This window comes from Protomyctophum parallelum (assembly GCF_964188405.1).
Source record: "Protomyctophum parallelum genome assembly, chromosome: 10".
Classification (NCBI taxonomy): domain Eukaryota; kingdom Metazoa; phylum Chordata; class Actinopteri; order Myctophiformes; family Myctophidae; genus Protomyctophum; species Protomyctophum parallelum.
In genome coordinates this window covers 25917437-25938019 of record NC_139704.1, presented here as the reverse complement: position 1 = coordinate 25938019, position 20583 = coordinate 25917437, and the positions used below count along the sequence as shown (strand labels likewise).

The 20583-nt window shown below is 45.3% G+C and overlaps 1 protein-coding gene across 1 annotated transcript in view; it reads right to left on the bottom strand.

Annotated features, from left to right (window-relative positions):
- Nucleotides 1–1852: 1852 nt before the first annotated feature.
- lrmda (leucine rich melanocyte differentiation associated) overlaps nt 1853–20583 on the bottom strand; it is a 297303-nt gene continuing 278572 nt past the window's right edge. The window contains exon 7 of the mRNA XM_083775128.1: nt 1853–3084. Coding sequence (XP_083631254.1) covers nt 3005–3084 — 80 coding nt within the window. The 3' untranslated portion in view covers nt 1853–3004. The remainder of the gene's footprint in view (nt 3085–20583) is intronic.

The following is a 20583-nucleotide window of genomic DNA, read 5'->3' as shown; positions in this document are numbered from 1 at the left end:
GTTGTTGTTTTTTTATCCAAGTATCTGGACTCAAACAAACATATGACATGACATGTGTTATGACATGGTTAGCATTAGCAACAGGCTAGGGCCTAGTAGTTGGTTCAATAACACTAAAATTGACTGAATTATCTTTGCTTCAGGATCACAGTCTGGACTCCAACAAGATGGCTCATTACAGTAGCTCTATTATGTATTATGGAAATAATCAACAATAAATGGTTATTCTGTGTGGTGTTTCATACCAGTTGTTCACAGCTTGTTCTCAGCAACCATACCTGGAAGGGAAGTTTACAGAACAGGAAGCAGTTTCTGAATATATAGAGTGCACAATAAATTGTAGGGCACCTACAATATCACTTACAACACCTTTAAAAAAATAACCAATGTTGAAGGTACTAAGCCAGGGGAAATGTCAACATAAACAGTGGAACAAAACCAAAATACAGCCAGAGAGATGTGTCTTTTTAGAAGGAAACTCCCCAGCACCATGAGTGGCTGTTATAGGGAAATGAGGGCTACAATTATTTATATACATTACATTAAAAATAGGCTAATGTTATCAAGTTACCCTTTAAAGTAGGCCTACAACCAAAAGTAAACGTACTCATTACGTATAAATACCCTGATTCAATAGATACCCTGATCAAAATCTATACAAAATATTTTGAAAGATCCACGTGAGCTTCTACTATTTTCAAACAGCCAAAGTATAAAATAGGACTTAAGTGGTTAACCATAGATAATAATCTAACTCAATAAAGTAAATTATTCTAATTGTAATGGAGTATAAAAGTACAATAATTGCATCTGAGAATGATTTGCCAAGAAGTAAAGGTATTTAAAAATTGGAAGTACTCCAGTAAAGTAAAAGTAAATCAATATTGTACTTAAGTACAGCACTTGAGTACATGTACCTAGTTACTTTGCACCTCTGCATTAACCACGTAAAGCCCTATAAATATCTATATGCTATATGCCCTATATACTGGTCTACAAGCTCACAACGCGTTGCGTCACAAACAACACGCTGTGAGCAATGTAGATCTGCAAGTTTTTTTTTTACAATTTCCCAATTAAGGGAAGTCTGGGGTAATGTGGTTCTCAGTGGTTCTCAACCTGGGGGTCGCAACCCCTTAAGGTCCCCAAATTATTTTATTATTTTATTTTTTCAACTGAATGGCTGGAAAATGAAAATTTAGAGTTTACATATAGTACACATAGTGCATGTATAAACTTTCCTTAATGATTATATCTGGTTTCAGTATTTATTTATCTTGGTGGATTAATTTGTATTGGTGGTGGGGAGGGCGGGGCAGGGGTCGCGAGACATGACCAAAGCATTTTCGGGGGTCCCCAGCCAAAAACGTTGAGAACCCCTGGTCTATCACAATGGTTTTTAAATGAATGTTGAATAAATGACAGACAGACAGACAGACAGACAGACGGGGCGTGGCTGTCCGTCAGGCCCCAGGTGTGTGACCATCACACTTTCACCCTTGATTAGCGGCGGTAGGGGACGGGTGATCTATCATGGATGCCGCGGCTGTCAAGGCAAAGGCTGACGATTGGCTGATTCTGGTTGTCGCACCGTGAGCGAGCGTGTGTGTGTGTATGTGTTTGTGTACCGTGTACGTGTGAATGAAAGAGAGAGAGAGAGAGAGAGAGAGAGAGACAGAGAGTATGTCCTTGCGTGTGTCTAAAGTCGGAGGATTGCTGATGCTCGAAGGCATGTCAGTAGGAGTGTCAGTCCTGACTGTGGCTCTGAGCATGAACCAGAAAGAGAGAGGCACGCACACGCACACGCACGCACACACACACACACACACACACACACACACACACGCACACACACACACACACACACACACACACACACGTGTGCCCTACAATATTGAGTAAAATTCCAATTTGTTCCCCCGTCAATATACAGTACAAAATAAATTAAATATAGGTATCCTGCTTTCGTGAACCCTCATGTCATCAGATATGTCTCTTATTTGCTAATCATCATTTTCAATTTCAAGGAAAACATAAGTGTGTCATGCACCCCCCTCCCTCTTGTACACTTGGTTTGGTCCATGTGTGAACTGGCGGCAAGTTCGTCAGCAATCTCAGCAGTCAGTCAGTCAGTCGGCTGTCAGTCAGTCAGTCAGTCAGTCAGTCAGTCATATGTCAGTCAGTGCAGGAGATCTCAGTGACAGATAGAGTAGGAAACAAAAGACCCAAAAACAAAAGCGGAGAAAAGCACTCAAAGAATAGGACATTCAATGATTTCCCTCAGACAGTGAGTAACTAGATATGTAAACAGTTAGGCTGATAAGGTGATATCTAACGTTTCCGGTAACCGTGCAGACCTGTCAACTCCCACGCACTGAGCGAGTTGATAAATGGCCCTGCTCACGCATGCGACGCCTCCTATTTCTCATGCCGTGAAAGCACCCAAAAAAAAAAGAAAAAACCCAAAATATCTATTAATAATCGAGTTAGGCTCTAATGCCCCCCACACGCAGAGATATCACATATTTAGGTGTTTATTAACCGCCTCATGCGTTTGATATCTCTGCGTGTATCAAATTAAAATGATCGTCAAGGTCAATCATTACTCTTCCGTTAAAATAAAAACAAGCCGTGCTACTCATACGCCGAGTTGGCAGTGCCCGGCATCGAACCCAGGACCTTACGAAGGTGAGCGCTGTATAGCAACCAATAAAAGACATATACTGTACTGTATGTCGTGGGGGTCGCCGGCCTTACAAACCATGTGCAGATCTATAGTCGTAAAAGTATAGTTCATTTCTGCTCAGAGACGGACGGGGGACCAGCGGAGCAGCCCTGAGATAAGAGAGCTAGCAACGTCATAAATACGGAACAGGTTTGTCCATAATGCGTCTGTCCGTCACCATCCATCTCCATGTGTGTCCTTCTGTCCGTCACCATCCATCTCCATGTCCTTCTGTCCAGACAGCCCCCACCCCACCGCCCACCCCAGAGATGCAGTTCCTCAGAGCTGATCGTTGCGGATGAATCTGTTGCCCTCGGAATGTTTTCCATAGTAGACGTAGCGACACTTCGCAAATACACCTACAAATGGAGAGACAGAGAGAAAGAGAAAGAGAGACAAGACAAAAATGGTTCATAGTTTTCTGACTTGAAATTATTTCAAAAACATGAGGCCGATTCTACAAATGCAAATCAGTGGTTCAAACACTTTTCAAGATTTTTCTAAAATGTATTTCTTTTTGCAGATACACCTAGAATGTCTGTCAGGGAATGGGAAAATGCATTGGAATGGGAAAAATTATCTGTGGTCCAAAGGATCCAATATAGTTATTCATTTGTTACAAGCATGTTGTAAATAGTTGAAATAGTTGGTGAAATAGTTTACTTATAAATCCAACAGACATCCTTAAAGGTATATTCAGTGATTTGACATAATTCAAATATCACTTATTTTTTTGTTTTGTTGTGATAATCCTCCACTCCTCCACTATGGAGGAGTGTGCTGACCATATAAGGAGTTCCTCTCTGTCCCCATTTAACCCCTGGGCCTTTATTCAATCAGGATAGAGACGGGGCTTCCGCCAATCATGATCGAGCAGGGGCGGGCCTTGGTGTGTGTGCTGTTGGCCTGTTGGCCTGTTGCGTGTCCCCCTCCCCCACTGTAGTACATGACATCTTGTTACCGGGGCGGACTGGGGGTTTTCCAAATCACCCAAATCACTGAATGCTCCTTTAACTACTTTCAACCTGGTATCGCATTATATTCTGGGCATCTCAATATGTATTGTAGGAGAAAACATTTTTCAATTATGTATTCTTTATTGTATTTTATCTCAGTGACAGATAGAGTAGGAAACAAAAGACCCAAAAAAAAAAGCGGAGAAAAGCACTCAAAGAATAGGACATTCAATGATTATTTTATTTGTCAAATATAGACATCACGGTGCATTGTGGGGCTTGTAGTTTGGCTGTTTTCAGTACTTTTTGCACACCACTGTCATCATCATACAAAATATGTGAAATAGGGCATTCATTTATAAATAAAACAACAAAACAAGCATTAATAAAATATGTCAATAAGTTTATGTCAGACAGCGACAATAGTGGCATGAATGAAATGTGCAAGTATGCGCATTACTGTGTGTGTGCGTGTGTTATATGGTTCAATGTACAGTAGTCTAAAGCTAAACAAGGAATTATATACACAATGTCATACAGTTATACTGCATCTGATGTGCCTCCTGAAATAATCCATACTAGCCGTCAGCAGCGTTGCATTGACCTTGACATTGAAATAATGAACGCTATTGTGATATAACCATATCAACAAGTACGTATAAAAAGTGTAACATTGTACAAGACGTTAGTTAACTCCATTTGCCTCTCACAAGGGGGCACTGACTTGTATAGAGTCGATATGAAAATTAATTAATTCAACATCAATTGTTTACATTATGCATCAAGACAACTCGATAAACTGGTCATAATAGGCCAGTAGAAGGTCACATTAATTAAGGAAATACATAATTGAGTATGACACATAATTCTGAATGAGGATATTAATGAGGCTCAACTCCTTGTATTTATGTAAATCAATCGTTCACAAGCATGTATTTGCCTGTGGACAATATGTTGTGCCAGGGACCGCCATACAAGATATGTGCAAGAAATAATACATATGTTTTTGAAAAAATGCAGATTTACAAGCTTACGAGCTTGTAGGTGTTCTATTTTCAAATATGAAATGAAAATGAGAAAATGTGGGCCTGCCCCTTAGCTGTAGGCCTACGCCGAGCTGAAATAATGGTGATGAGGAAGATGGTGATGATGATATAGGGGTAAAAGTAGTTCAACTCATTTACCGCATCGCAAATGTAGATCTGCTACTTTTGAGACGCTTTTGTGTGACGATGATCAAGTAGGGCATTAATGTACGAAATGTTTTTTTGGTACATTATAATGTCCTATACTTGATATCGTACTGTATCTCCGTACTGTGGAGATAGGAGCTTTCTGCCCGACGGCTGCGATATGTACAGTATAGGTTCATCATGACGGATAGCGAGGTGTGTGTGTCTGCTGTTCATTCACAGCGGATCCGTCAGGCGAGCGACACCGCAGACAGCTCCACACTGACTGCACACCCATCCTCTCCCGGGATGAAAGCAAAGATGGCCGACAGACAGTGTATTCTCGTACTAGCCATGCCTGCTGTCCGGGGGAGATATAGCTGCCCACAGCACCTCTCTCTCTCTCTCTCTCTCTCTCTCTCTCTGCTTGCAGCACTCTCTCCCTCTGATGTCACCGGCAAGCACTCGCCGCTGCCGTCGTGCCACTTTGACGAATGCAGCCAGCCGGGTGCTGCAGCTAAAGTGTCACTGCTCGGCAAATGAGGCAAGGACAAGTGGCATTAGCACTGTCAATGATCCCCTGACAGGGGGGACAGATATGGCTTTCGCCAGAGCTTTTTTAAATAGACATCAAGTGCATTATAGCCATGTGCGGAGTGGGCAGGGGCAGGCGGGGGGGATGGGGGAGGAGTGGATGGTGGGAGGAGTGCTGGGTGCGGAAGGGGAGGGGGAGGGGGGGTTGAGGTGTGCTCTGAGAGGGCGCCTATACCCCCCCCCCCCCCCCTCCAATCACATAATCCAAAGCGACATTGTCAAGGGGCGAGTAGTGACGGGCCGAGGAATGGCAACCAAGTGACAGAAAGCAGAGACAGGGACAGAGATACTGGTGCCATATTAGTGCCAAGCATATTCTGATGCCACCCTCAATTCTAACCAAACGTGACACATGGCTCTCTCTCCCACCCTCTCTCGTTCTGTGTTCAAAGTTGCCTCCTGTGAGACATGCTCGCACACACACACACACACACACACACACACACACACACACACACACACACACACACACACACACACACACACACACACACACACACACACACACACACACACACACACACACACACACACACACACACACACACACACACACACACACACACACACACACACACACACACACACACACACACACACACACACACACACGTGTCGCTCGGAGCAGTAGTGGGTGTTCTGTCAGATGGTAGTACAGCAACCAGCAGCAGCATCAGCCCACAGGCCTGGGGACAAGCTCAGTCAATCTAAATCTGGACTTTGTAGTGGAGCAGCGCTCATTTCCCCTCACAGCCCGGCTACTTGAGGTGATCCAAACACTCAAGTGTGAGGAGCTGTCACCTCTGATCAAATCCCCGGCCCGCTGCACAGGCTGCCTGCTTTCCCCTGGCGTGTGCGTGCCCGTGTGTGTGTGTGTGTGTGTGTGTCTGAACATGCATGAGATTGTCCCTGGCAGAGAGGAGGAGGAGGAAGGGGGAGAATGAATTCCAGCTGCCGTGCTTGGCCTAGGGGTATAGGTGCCACGGCTGGAGACTCGGTCTCGACACCACAGGACTCGATGCGTCTCACAGCGCTCGGATCACAGGAGGCAACCGTGGGCCCCGCTCTCTCTCTCTCTCTCTCTCACTCGCACATTATTCACAGCTTTCCCCCCGCAAGAGATGCTCACTCACTCACTCGGCGAGTGGGGCCCTTAAGAGATTACCTACCGCGATATAGCAAGAACCAAGACCCCTATAGGACATTACCTGGAGGGGACGCATTTGTAGGGCTTTCAGAGATAACCTTCACAGACGAAGGCACCGAAAGCTCGGCGAGCGGGCCCTCCCTCGAGACTTCACACTCTGCTGAGCTCACCACCACTGTCCCGAGGGGGGGGGGGGGGGTGGTGGGGTGGAGGAGGAGGAGGGGGGGTTGGGGGACTTGGATTGGATGGGGCAACACGTTCTGAGACTGCTACAGCACCAATCAGCAACTTCTGGACAACGCGCCTTTCCCTGTAATTCTACCACACTGACAAAAATAAAATAAAATAAAGAAAAGTGTTGAGGGGGCGTCTGTGAACAATGGTGGGAATAAAGAAAATAGGAGGGTTGATTCTGGGTCCCACAGCGGGTTGGAGGAGAGGTAAAGTGTGTAAGTGTAAGTCGGCGAGGCCTATAAGCTACTCCGCCGACCTGATGCTGGAGCTGACGACGCGTCGCAGCCAGGGCTCTCGTCGGCGGGTGACGCCAGCGTTCCACGGAGCATAAATTAGGGCTTTCTAAGCAGCCTCGGAGCTCCACACACCCAGCTAACGCCCTGCACATTCCACAGTACTGAGCTCCCATCACAGCCGGAGCTCACACTTTTATTAGAGGAGAAGAGAGGAGAAAGATGAGGCAGGGCGAACGGGCATGCGGGCGGGGGAGTGTGTGTGTGTGGGTGTGAGTGTGCAGTGTGTGTGTGTGTGTGAGGGGGGGGGGGGTAACTTAAAAGTGCATAGCCAAGCTCTCTCTCTCTCTTGCATAACACCTCATGAGGCCGACCGAGAAGGGCCTGCGGGGCCTGAGCTTGATGAAGTGATACTTTAATAACAAATGGTACAGTGTCAAACTCTGCTATAGTCTGGAGATCCTCTGTGTGCCCGACCGACGCCACGCATCAACACACACCCGGGAGAAGACACGTGCACGCACGCACACACACACACACACACACGCACACGCACACGCACACGCACACACACGCACACACACGCACACGCACACCGCACTTGTCTTACTAAACTAGCAGTGTTGGGCAGTAGCTAGCTACAAGTAGCGAAGCTACATAGCTTAACTACATTTATCAGTAGCTTGATGGTAGCTTCACTCCTTTTGAACCAAGTAGCGTTTTTTGTAGTGTAGCTATTTTTAGACCCAAGTAGTGACGTAGCTTTCAACAAAAGCTATACGTTACAAATTGACTGTTAAATAAAGTTTTGTGGGGGAAAAAATCCATGATTGGTTGGTTTAGATAAGAGTCTGACAGTTATGTTGTTAAGCAGCAAGAGGATCCCACGCAGCAGCTGTCCTTTGGCTTTTATCTCTAGCACAACACAGTGAATTACTCACCTAATGCTGCCTGCAGGTTCCATGTTTAATTCCAGTGTGTGTAACCTACATTATTGTCTAAGTGAAAGTTTTCATATTGTAAATTTGATCGCTAACGTGGTTTAGCGACTATAGTACTTTGACAGCTCATTCATCGTAGCTTGTTTACAAGTCAAACGGACTTCTTGTGCAGAAACTGCCCCATCAAAATAAGAGCCACTTGTATTGATTAGTCAACACTAGTTTTATTTCTAAGTCTACCTACAGGACATTAACATCTAATTTAAGTGCCTGTCAGCATTCTCTCAATCTGAGTATCCCATCCTCAAATATTCGGTAAAACAGTGCCTCCCCGAGGCACTGTTTTACCTAGTGACCTGGGTCAGCTAGTCTCAGCTGGTGCGCAAATGGCTAGGCTGTGGCAATAATAATAATTAAAACAAAAGAACAAAAAATAACTAAAATCGTTCATTTTTGGAACCATGAACTTTAGTTCAAAATGTTGAATTATGAACTGAATTAGTTCCTTTAAAAAATTTAACTGTGAACTGAACTATAGTTAATAAAAAAAAGAACTTTCCCAACACTGAACACATGAATCAGCTGGCTCCTGACACCGCAAGGTACATTAATACAAGTAAATGTGAAAAAGTTGACACCAAAAGCCAGACAGAGGGCTTGTTTCCAGTTTGTTTTTTAATAAACAATCAAACTCAGCATTTTTGCCTGCCTATTAGGCTATTTGTTCTGTGGAAACTTGATCATGAAGTTGATAAAAAATATTTAAAAAAAAGTAGTGTCCATGTAGCTAGCTACTTTTGCCATGTAGCTTATAGTGTAGCTTGCTACAATTATCTGGGGATAGCTTCGTTGTAGTTGAGCTATATTTAATAGAGAGTAACTGGTAGTGTAGCTTACTACATTTTCCAAGTAGCTTGCCCATCACTGTAAACTAGTACGGTCGTCTACATTTTAGGACGGCGATCTCTTATGAAAGCCAGATTGACTATATTATTTTGGGCCATATTTAACGCCAAAACTAAAAGCAGACGGTAGAAGATCCACAAGCTCACAACAGGTCGAGTTTGTAAATCTTCTATTTTCGGCGTGTGACTTTGGCGTGCTTTAAATCAGGCATAATTCCAGCACTAACCTCTAAACCCATGACCTCGAAATGTCTAATCCTATACAACCATAACCTCCAACCTGGACCTTTTCCTAATTGTAAACCTACCTCCCCAAATGTCTGTTTCTCCAATCCTGCTGTTCTGGTGGCGACATTTGGCCCTCACAAGTATAGCACGTAAAGTAACACTAGCACGCACGCACGCACTACATTACACAAAGCGCCCCTGGAAGCAGCGAGAGCAGCCATTAATGTGACAGATTAAAAAAAAAAAAAACAGTGATCTGGAGGCTAATGTTTCCATCATGCGCTGGCAGAGGAACAATCAGGCCGTTGTAGTGCATAATGTCACGCAGCACCTTGTTGGCTCTTAAAAGGAGAGGCCCCACCCCACCCCCCCTCTCCTGTCTTTATTAATGCATTTAGACCGGAGGTCGATTCTTAAAAATGGCTTCCAAATCCTAACAGTTTTCTTAAAAATGTATGTTGCTATATCGGCTGTGCTCAAACCTTCTCATGTCAAGGACCCCCGAAATCGTAGCCTATATGTATGTATTTGGCCGCCGGCCGCCCCATCTCAAAATCTGTTGTTCCAGGGACCCCCAGAAGCAAAGATTTGAGTTAATGTTTGCTTTAAAAAATATATACACACACACACAAAGATTTGCACCCATTTTCATGATTTAAAAAAAAATAGCAGATCTATACAAGCTCATAGCGCGTCACTTCGTTGCCACGCTATATGAGCTTGCGTATCCGCCATTTGTGAATAGCCAGTGTATAAAATGACGGTTAAAGTGCGTGGTTCAAATCTAAAGTTACACGTTTCCCCCGGTCTTAGTGGGTTAAAAGCGTGTTGTACGGTTCCGCCACGGTGTATCTTTTACCCCCGCTGTAGTGCGGCGGTGTTGAGTCTGGTGCTTTCAGAGCTGATTACCCAGAGCATGTGCTCTCTCTACGGGGGATTGATAGAGCACTCTGCCTCAGCGGGGACCAGGCTATAGCTGCTGCACAATGCACACTGTGTGCTCTCACACTGCACCCCATCAGCACTTAGAAACGCACGCTGCGGTCGGCCAGAAACCTTGTATATCTGTATTATTATTATTTTCTTCCTAATGTTACTATATCTGCCACGGACATACAAAATGAAACACACAGATCTATAGTCCTAAATGCATGGTATAATAATATCAGCAGAAACACACAGACCTACAGTATAGTCCTAAATGCATGGTTGACTCCTAAAGTGCCGTATGTGTCTATTCCAAATGTGCTATACGTTTTAAAATCATAGTATTCTTTTTTTGCATTCATTAAATCCTACCTATTCTGAAGAATACCTGGAGAGTCTATTCACTGCATACTGGCTGCTGTAAATGGTGCATTTATACTGTATAGCGCCTTCATCCAAGGCGCTTTAAATGGATTGTGCATTACATTCACCCATTCACACACACATTCATACACCAGATTGCAGCGGAAGCCATGCAAGGTACCAACCAGCACATCGGGAGCAATTTGGGGTTCAGTGTCTTGCCCAAGGACACTTTGACATGGAGACAGGAGGAGCCAGGATTCGAACCGCCGACCCATGGATCATTGGATGACCTGCTCTAACTCCTGAGTCTATTCACTATAGGCTACTGGCTGTAAACATGCATCAATGCACCATGGTCCAAGTCTATTCACTGTCTGTATACATGTATCAATGCACCATGGTCCAAGTCTATCCACTGGCTGTATACATGCATCAATGCACCATGGTCCAAGTCTATCCACTGGCTGTATACATGCATCAATGCACCATGGTCCAAGTCTATCCACTGGCTGTATACATGCATCAATGCACCATGGTCCAAGTCTATCCACTGGCTGTATACATGTATCAATGCACCATGGTCCAAGTCTATCCACTGGCTGTATACATGCATCAATGCACCATGGTCCAAGTCTATCCACTGGCTGTATACATGCATCAATGCACCATGGTCCAAGTCTATCCACTGGCTGTATACATGCATCAATGCACCATGGTCCAAGTCTATCCACTGGCTGTATACATGCATCAATGCACCATGGTCCAAGTCTATCCACTGGCTGTATACATGCATCAATGCACCATGGTCCAAGTCTATCTACTGTATACTGGCTCATGTATACAGACATCAATACACCATGGTTGGTCCAAGTCTATTCCGTGTCGGGATTTCAATAATTGAGTCTTCAGTAGACGCACTGCAGTGCTTTTCACTGCACGTTACAAAATTAAATCGCACATTTGTGTGACGTGAGTGGTGTCTATTATCATGATGATGATGATGATGAGAACGTTACCACTCAATATTACTTTTAGGCCCACTGTTTAGACCTAAAAGGTTTATAAAGAAGAATAAAAAGTTTATTTTATTTTGTCAGCAATCGTTTGCCAGCCAAGTCTGTGGACTTTAATGTTTGTTTAGGGCATTTATGACGTAAATCGTGAGAAAGAGTACAACTGTAACCATTGTGGAAAAATCTTCACAAGAAACAGTAAATTGAAACAGAACCGGAGAACCATATTCTTGGCTGCCACCTCGCCATGTAGCAGCCAAGTCTATGGACCCCACGTGACATACAAAAAACAACTTTCATGAGAGTGTGATTTTTCAACTAAATAATGGGTTTTTGAAGAAGAAACAAAAACTCGGAATAACATCTAACAGAGGCGGGAATGGTGGATATTTATGAAGTTTTAGCGAGCTGTTTCTTCTGTTTGTCATATTGTAAATATAGTGAAGGATAAGCATAGAGCAACAGGGATGAAAAAACTATATATGGAGACATAATAAACATGACAGCCTCTTAAAAAAACTAGCTGTCCTTTTAATCAACGGAGGAATACGGGGAGAGAGAGGGGGGGGGGTTAATGATTGCTCCCTGCATACAATCAGCCTGACTCTTTTCAAGGGCCATCAATATGTCAAGGAAAGACATATCCGATGGATGTAGCATTTAACATCAAGGTTATCTATTCTAGGGAAGATTCTTCCCTCTCATTCTCCTTTAACTGTCTCCTCCGCCCTGTACTGTACTGCAGTCCAGACCTCCCCCCACACACAAATATGCAAATAACTTGCATATTTACCGTACAGTTTGCATATGCCATACTATGTAATTGCGCAACATTTTACCAGAGAAGCTGCAATTGGCATCCCATTTTCCACATTCACTGGCCCCTCCCCTTTTCACTCCGCACGCAGGCACGCACGCACGCACGCACGCACGCACGCACAACAACTGGGAACATAAAGATATAGAGACATGTGGGCACCTGGACCAGTGGGCAGTGGGCACCTGGATGAGTGGGCAGTGGGCACCTGGATGAGTGGGCACCTGGATGAGTGGGCAGTGGGCACCTGGATGAGTGGGCACCTGGATGAGTGGGCAGTGGGCACCCGGATGAGTGGGCAGTGGGCACCTGGATGAGTGGGCAGTGGGCACCTGGATGAGTGGGCAGTGGGCACCTGGATGAGTGGGCAGTGGGCACCTGGATGAGTGGGCAGTGGGCACCTGGATGAGTGGGCAGTGGGCACCTGGATGAGTGGGCAGTGGGCACCTGGATGAGTGGGCACCTGGGCGGTCTTGGCCTATATTATTGTGGACCCCATCCATCTAATGTTTTAAATATTCCGTGGGTCATGACAGATTAGTAAAAATTTGTAAAAATTAGGGATTATGATAACAAAAAAAATTGTAAACTCACTACTGCGTCTGTTCCATTGATCCAAGCCGGAAAACGATCGATCGATTGTCAAAATAAAACGTGCTCGGACAACGCACACGGCCCACCCAGCAGGACAGCCGTGTTAAGTGGTCAGAGCGGTAGAGGTCGTCGTGAACACTTAAAAAGATCCAGAAAAAGGTTAGAGAATGGGCTGGCCTATCAAGCTGAAGAGGGGTCCTTGAAATGGGAAAAAGGTCAAGAATAAGTGACTTATGGGGCTGCGGTGAGCCTGGCCTATTATTGTGGAGTGCCATCCATCTCAGGGCTGTCCTTTTATCAGTCCAGCCCCAACGTCGCCTTCTCCTTCCCCTCCTCCTCCTCCTCCTCCTCCTCCTCCTCCTCCTCCTCTCTGCAGGGAGGCCCGTGGATGGATGACCTCCCCCCTCCCCCCAACCGGACATAAAGCAACATCCTGCACACCTCTAGCCAGCCTGCAACGCACACAGGACGACAGGCAACACAAAGTGTGTGTGTGTGTGTGTGTGTGTGTGTGTGTGTGTGTGTGCGCGTGCGTGCGCTCGCGTGCATTTGCGTTCAGGACTGCATCTCTTGCTGACCCTATTTCTCGGGGAACATCCTGACGGCAAAAAGGCCGTCTTTCTGTCTTTCTCTCTCTTGAAATATTTCCAGACTAAAGAATGGGCCAAAACAACATATCAGTCACTTTTACTTAACGGGGGAATGAATATGCATGGGACGGCCGCTTCCTCCCAGCGCACACAGAGCGCTTAGTCATACTGAAGGTTATTAAACATATACAGCCTGGATTATGTCACTTCTGTCAGTTATTAAATCAAACAAGGCCCGTCTGTGTCTGCGTGCGTCCGCGTCCGCGCGTGTGTGCGTGCGCGTCCGTCCATGCGTGTGCACGTCCGTCCGTCCTTGGGTGAGTGCGTGTGCGTTCAATGGAAGGAGACAAACAGAGACAGAGAGGGCGAGACGGGCGGGGTCCTCCACGGTACAGTGGAGTGTGTGTAACGAGGGCACTAATACGAACACTATACCTCAGAAAGAGAAAAAAATCCTCCTCGCAAACGTCTATTTCCCGTGACAGTAACGAGTGGAGGCTTAATGGGACAGCTTCAAACTGAATATATTCCTGCTCTATCCTCAGCAGTAGTTCTCCGCCTTAACATTTGAGGTGTCATCCGCCTCTCTCTCTCTCTCTCTCTCCTCTCTCTCTCTCTCTCTCTCTCTCTCTCGGGGGGGGGGGGTTCAGACGCGCGAGCGTTTGCGCATAACTCGGGAGAGTTAAAGTGACATTTGTCCTCTCCCAATAAAAAATATTTAGTCCATTAAACATAAATAGCTGTCATTATGATGTATGCGCGGCTGGCTTGCTCGGGTCCCCCCCCCCCCAACCCCCCCCCCCCCCCCCCCCCCCCCCCTCGGCTGTTTACTGCAGTCCAAGACAACTGCAGCGCCTGCATGTTCTCAACTCCAGCGTATTGATTAAACTTTTAAATGGCTGCCACATAACCCTGGGACATCAGGAAGATTAATTTGCGTCAATGTTCATCTGTAATTCATTAGCCATTTATACTCCCCACATCCACAGCGCAAGGGGCTATCAGGGAAATGTGCCCCATTTTTCACCCGGGCCCGAGACTGGGGAGCAGGCCAAGGAAGGTGGAGGGAGGGGAGGGGAGGAGAGGGGGGGGGGGGGGGGGGGGGGGGGGGGGGAGACAGATGGGGAGGGGTTTTTTCGACCCGAACACGAAAACCACAAGAACTCCACTTCTCTCTCCACGGCCAAGAGTGGAGTGCAGACTGCAGGGCCACGCAGGGCCGGTAATACAGCATGACTTGTAGCGTCGATTAGCCGCTGCGATTATTTACAAGCATAATATATAACCCGTTTAGACCTGAGGCCGATTCAAACCAATAAAAAAAAGTCTTCTAAATCCTTGTCAGTGGTTCTCAACCTTTTTTCATGTCAAGGACTCCCCAAAATTATCTGTATTTGGCCCGCGGACCCCCATCTGAAAATATGTTGTTCAATGATTTGCGACACATTTTCAAGATGTTTAAAAAAATAGCAGATCTACATGCTCATAGCGCGGCACTCGATCTGCTATTTTTCAATATAGCTATAAGTATATCATAATGCTTAAAACACCAAAAGGGGGCTCCCGCCCAGAATGGGATAAAAGGCTCCCCCCTTCTATTCTAAACACATCCCGGATACATATTGCACTGTCAGGCTCCGCTGACGGATTGAGAGTAGAGCGCGCCGGCCTCATTTACCCGTCGCCGCAATTGATTATAATTTGCATAACGGGTTTTGACTTAACAAGGCTCTCTAAATGACATGGCTATTCATCAAACCTTGGAGAGAGAGAGACTGCGTGAGTGAGTGAGTGAGTGAGTGAGTGAGCTCACCTCCTGTTTTGCTTCTTGGGCCCAAGATTTGTACGTCCGCCGCATGGCGGCGTTGCACGGCGCGTACGACGGAGCATCGATTAGACGTTAAACTGACACCGGACGGAGAGAGAGAGAGAGAGAGAGCTCTGACGACGTGATGTCAGACTTTCCGTTACGCACCTGGCGCGTTGTGCACGCCATGCAGGGCCAGCCGCCAGTCCGTCAGTGAGCCGGTTAGCCTGTCAAAGCACTCAGAACGGCCACGTTGCTTGTCAGACGTATTATATACGCGCTTTCATCATCACCCCCCCCCCCCCCACCCCACCCCACCCCCGCGCTCGTCCCGGTGGAGCGTTCTTCAGCGTTTTTATTCGCCCAGCGTGATGGATGTTGCGGTTCCGTTGTCAGTATACGGTGAGCTTTTCGCTGACAGTTTGCTCTAACTTTATAGCCAAGGCGTGGACTTTTATTCATGCTAGGAATTATAGTTATTGGGACCGGGGAAGAGTCCAAGAGCTGAGACACAAAAAAGGAGAGACGGGACGAGGGAGCGGTGCGCTCACCGTGCACGACTCGGATGGAAAGGTGCAGGGAAGGCCAAGAACAAAGGGTGTGTGTGTGTGTGTGTGTGTGTGTGTGTGTGTGTGTGTGTGTGTGTGTGTGTGTGTGTGTGTGTGTGTGTGTGAGTGAGTGAGTGAGTGAGTGAGTGAGTGAGTGAGTGAGTGAGTAGTGTGCGAGTGAAAGTTGAGAGATTTAGTCGTTGCCCTGGGCTGATGCTGTTGTCATGAGGTGGTTGCTATAAGGTCGAGGCTCAAACAGTGCTGAACAATAACCTGGTAGATTTTTTCCACATGATTTTCCTCAACAGGCAACTATAATAACACATTATCCTTTTAACGTACGTGGCAGACTGAGTGCTGCTGAGTGTATATAGCATTAACATTAAGGTCATTACTGATAGAGTGATTACAAACACACAGAGTGTGTTAACAGCATTACATGGTGTTTAAAACACAGTGTCTCGTTATTATATTTTGAGTATAGCTGTACATGCCATGGCGGCTTTGGGCTCCTCTCTGACATTGTCAGTTGACTTGATAACCGCGGGGACCAAACACCGTAAATTAAGAATGGCATTATTCATTGATGGGTGCATTAGGAGTTATAACCTGATAAATGCCTATCAGTCTTTGTACTTCCCAACTTATGAGGAAGAGGGGAAGGAAATTGAATTCTGGGGAGGACATAAATTTTGACTGAAGAGAGAGAGATTACGGTCGCGCGTGCGGGGGCCTAATGAAAAACGGGCGAAATTAATTTCACTGACATTTATTCCACGTATAGCCAAGAGAGAACACTGGTTACTGTAGCTCTGGTGTCTGGAGATAAGAGGGTGGGGGGGGTGGATGTTCAGTCAGTTTACACAGTGCTAATCCCCTTGCGGCTCCATTATCAAGGCACACACTATCCTGTATAGTGTATACTGTATAGGCTAGTAGTCCATGTCCACTGGACTGACAACACGCACACGCATACATCGTCACTGTCGGTGTCCAAAACTGTTACTTTTCGTTGGAGCAATGCATCCAATGGATCCACTATACTATAGTCTATATACTGTATATATCTCCTATATGTCTATTGTCTAATCTCTTGTAAATGCTTTTCGATGGTTCAATATTTATAAAAATCCACAGGCACCGCGTTCACTTCCAACATTTTTCCGAAAACAGCCGATCTGCAAACTATGGTGATCGTACCGACGCGGTACCGAAAAAAAAAAAAAGCACATTTGAAACATGGAGATACGAGGTTTCTGCCCGACGGCAAAAGATATCCGAGGACATACAGTACCAAAAGTGTCCCATGAGCACAACCGCTGGGACAAGTGGGTTGGTTGTTCTGCTGGAGACATCAGGAAGACGTGAACACCAACGGCCGTATACCCTTGAAGGCTGTGCGACCCGGCTAATGACGCCACCGCTAATCACGAGCACTCATTTTCTCCGTCAACACATCAACACCACAAATCACGCCGTGGCACAGACACACGCACACACTGACACTGATCGATCGCATTCTTCTCATTACGCATGCACGGGATTTCTAATTAAAAGGAAAGTGCCGATAAGTCATTCAAACCTCCAACCAAAGGGGGGGGGTTAAAAAAATGTAAAGAAGAAAGAAAACGCAATTAGCGGTTGGGCTGCGTTGGGGTAATGGCGAGCGTTATTAAGAGTACGGGCAGCGAGCGACTCGATGAAAGTTTAAATCACTGGGACAGGATTCAATAACAAAAGAGCATTATATTAATCACCAGAGAGTGATAACTTCACCGCTCATCTCTTTGACATTGGAGGAAGGGATGAATTAATGATGCTCTCCATCCGAACACATTAAATAATAATTATCAGTCAAAACAGCATGAAAGGGACTGCATAATGAACCCCTTTGTAAGGTCAATTACAGCCGCATAAAAGTGTTCAAAGGGGAGAGCCACCCGTGAGCGGAGAGACGCCACTACAAAGGACAATGGTACAACATCAGGGAGAGGTGCTGCACATAATACTGTACATACTGTACATGATCTACAAGGCTCTAATATCAAGGTTAAGCCTGATGTATAATCCACGGAGCAGCTGGAACTGATCTCTGCGGGATCTTCAACAAGTGATGCCATCGTGCGATGGAGTATCATCAATTAGACAATTACGCTTTAAACTGCGTAGCAGTGTTGTTTTTGGCAGCAATTTGATTTTAGTTTTCATTGTTGTTTTAGTCACATTTTAGTCATCCGGAATGTTTTAGTGTTAGTCTAGTTTTAGTCGACTAAATATCATAAGATTTTAGTCGACTAAATATACAGTTGATTTAGTCACTTGCTGAAAATAGCCGATCTACAAGCACACAAAGCATGCTGGATCTCTGGATTGCAATGGATCTCTTGTCCACTATAGTCCCTTCCTGACATTTTAGTCCAGTTTTTATTTGTTGACGAAATTGTCAGTATATTTAGTCTCAGTCTCAGTCATCATAGCTTAGTTTTTATTTCGTTTCCAGAAAAAAGTAGTCAACGAACATTTTTCGTCTTAGTCGACGAAAACAACACTGCTGCGTAGAGCAGGGTTCTTCATTGGGAACCCCTGAAAATAAATGAATCCAACATTTAAAAAAAAGATGACCTGACAAAGATGTAACTGAAACATCAAAACGTTGTCTCTTTTTACCTGCACCCTGTTAATAAAGTAAGGGCCTAAATTGTCTGAGCTGCTCCATTGCCGCCTCCTCTCATGATACCTGTCTGCGACACAAGCTGCTTCCACTGGTCTCTGTTGCTCATCGCCACACCAAGTTCATTCACAGTCAGTTGTGTGTTCCTACTCAGAACATCTGGAAATGTGAGAGGTCTTGTTCCTCTTGAAGGACAGAGTAGTCTCCCTCAGAAAAATATCCAAAATGACCTGGTCTTTTGCTCTGTGGCAGTGTCCAGCAAAACTTCTTTGTGCCACAACTGAGATGGGAGCGATGCCTGATGGGAGAGATTTATGGAGGCATCTTGAGATGTCATATACGATGCAGCTTATTATACAAGCACCTCAGGATAAGACCCCTAGTTTAAAGAGTTAATGATCATGTGAGGGGTTAGAATAACTGTTGGGTTGGGCGAGTGCTTTATACTAGGATCCCTTTGGTTTTTACTCTCTGAAAGTAGCTGATCTACAAGACCACATGTTTGCCCCAGAATGAGGTTAAATGGATTTCAAAGGCAGTGAAAATGTGTCCAGTTGCACAAGCATAGTATACTGTAGATCAAAGCATTCATTGTGAAGAAGGGAACACATGAATTGCTTTGAGACAGCTGAATGACGTGACAATAACAGTGTTCTGCTGGCTTTAAAACAATGTCACTTGCTAATTGCCATGTTAACTGAAGCCAACCCAACCCACACACAACAATGGACTTCAAGCATCAGTGCACAAAATGCCACCTAACTGCCCGTCAGGGGTAATCTCCGTCAGATACAAACATGGCCACCACAGGAACCCGACAACGATCGTTTTTCTCCGATACCAATCTTTATGTGTGTAAGGATTTCCAAAATTATTATATGTCAAAACCCACGTCAAAACTGTTCCTGTGTGTGTGGGGAGGAAGGGGAGCATGTTTAGGCCCGTCACAAAGATGCAAAACGATATTATAGGCCTACTATAAATACAATGTAAATGGTATAAATGATCGGTTTCTCCAGATAGGGAAAATTTCCGATCACCGATCCGAGTCATTTGAGTGAAAATCGCGATCGATCAGAGCACACTAGTCAACTAGTTAAACTTTCATAACATCTGGCTAGCCGACACTGTTGGCAGCAGTCACCAAGCCATGGACAACATGTAATAACACTAGCTAACTAGCAAGTTTAACCCATTTTGGACTGAGGTCGGTTAAAAAAAACAGTTTTCTGAAAAACCCATGTTTCTATGTCAGTGGTGCTCAACCTTTATCATGTCAAGGACCTCCAGAATTATCTGTATTTGGCCACTGACCCCCCTCTCAAAATATGTTGTTCCAGTGACCACCCAGAAGCAAAGATTTGAGTTAAAAACGCTCGCTCTGAAGAATATATTCAAAGCTTTGCGCCACATTTTCAGCGCATTTTCAAGCTCATAGCGCGGCACTCGGTGCCGCGCTATGAGCTTGTAGATCTGCTATTTTTCAATAGCTAAAGTATAACAATGCTTAAAACACCAAAAGGGTTCCCGCCCAGAATGCGTTAATGCATGCCCTTGCCCCACCTAGTTATGAAATACTCTTGTACCCATTGTCAGATTACCTGTTGTTGTACCCGTCTGTGTCCCTTTATGGCCCATTTATGGAGATCTCGTATCCATCTTGAGGATTTAAATTTAAAAAATGGCAAACGTAGCAGATCTACAAGCTCGTTTTAGCTTTACGTGTTTGATACATTTGTGTGATGATGTACAGTAGTACGGCCAAGTGTCATTATCATGAAGATAACAAATACGATGATATGTCTTCATTACACACAACACATTGTGTCAGTATTATAGTTCAGTCTGGTTTAAAGCCAGACATCAAGGAGAGTGCTCATATATATTTACTATATATACCTTGACCACTCAGTTAAACACACACACACACACACACACACCGTTGACACTTATCAATAGTAATCCGACGTCTGCCAAAGTGCTGCCAACTCTGCGGATGGCTGCACCTGCCTGACGAAAGAGGGGTGGACGGGCGGGGGTGGGGATGGGGATGGGGGGGCTCCCTCACACTTCCTTCCCCTAGCTGCTTGCAGACACACCAAACACTTATTACTC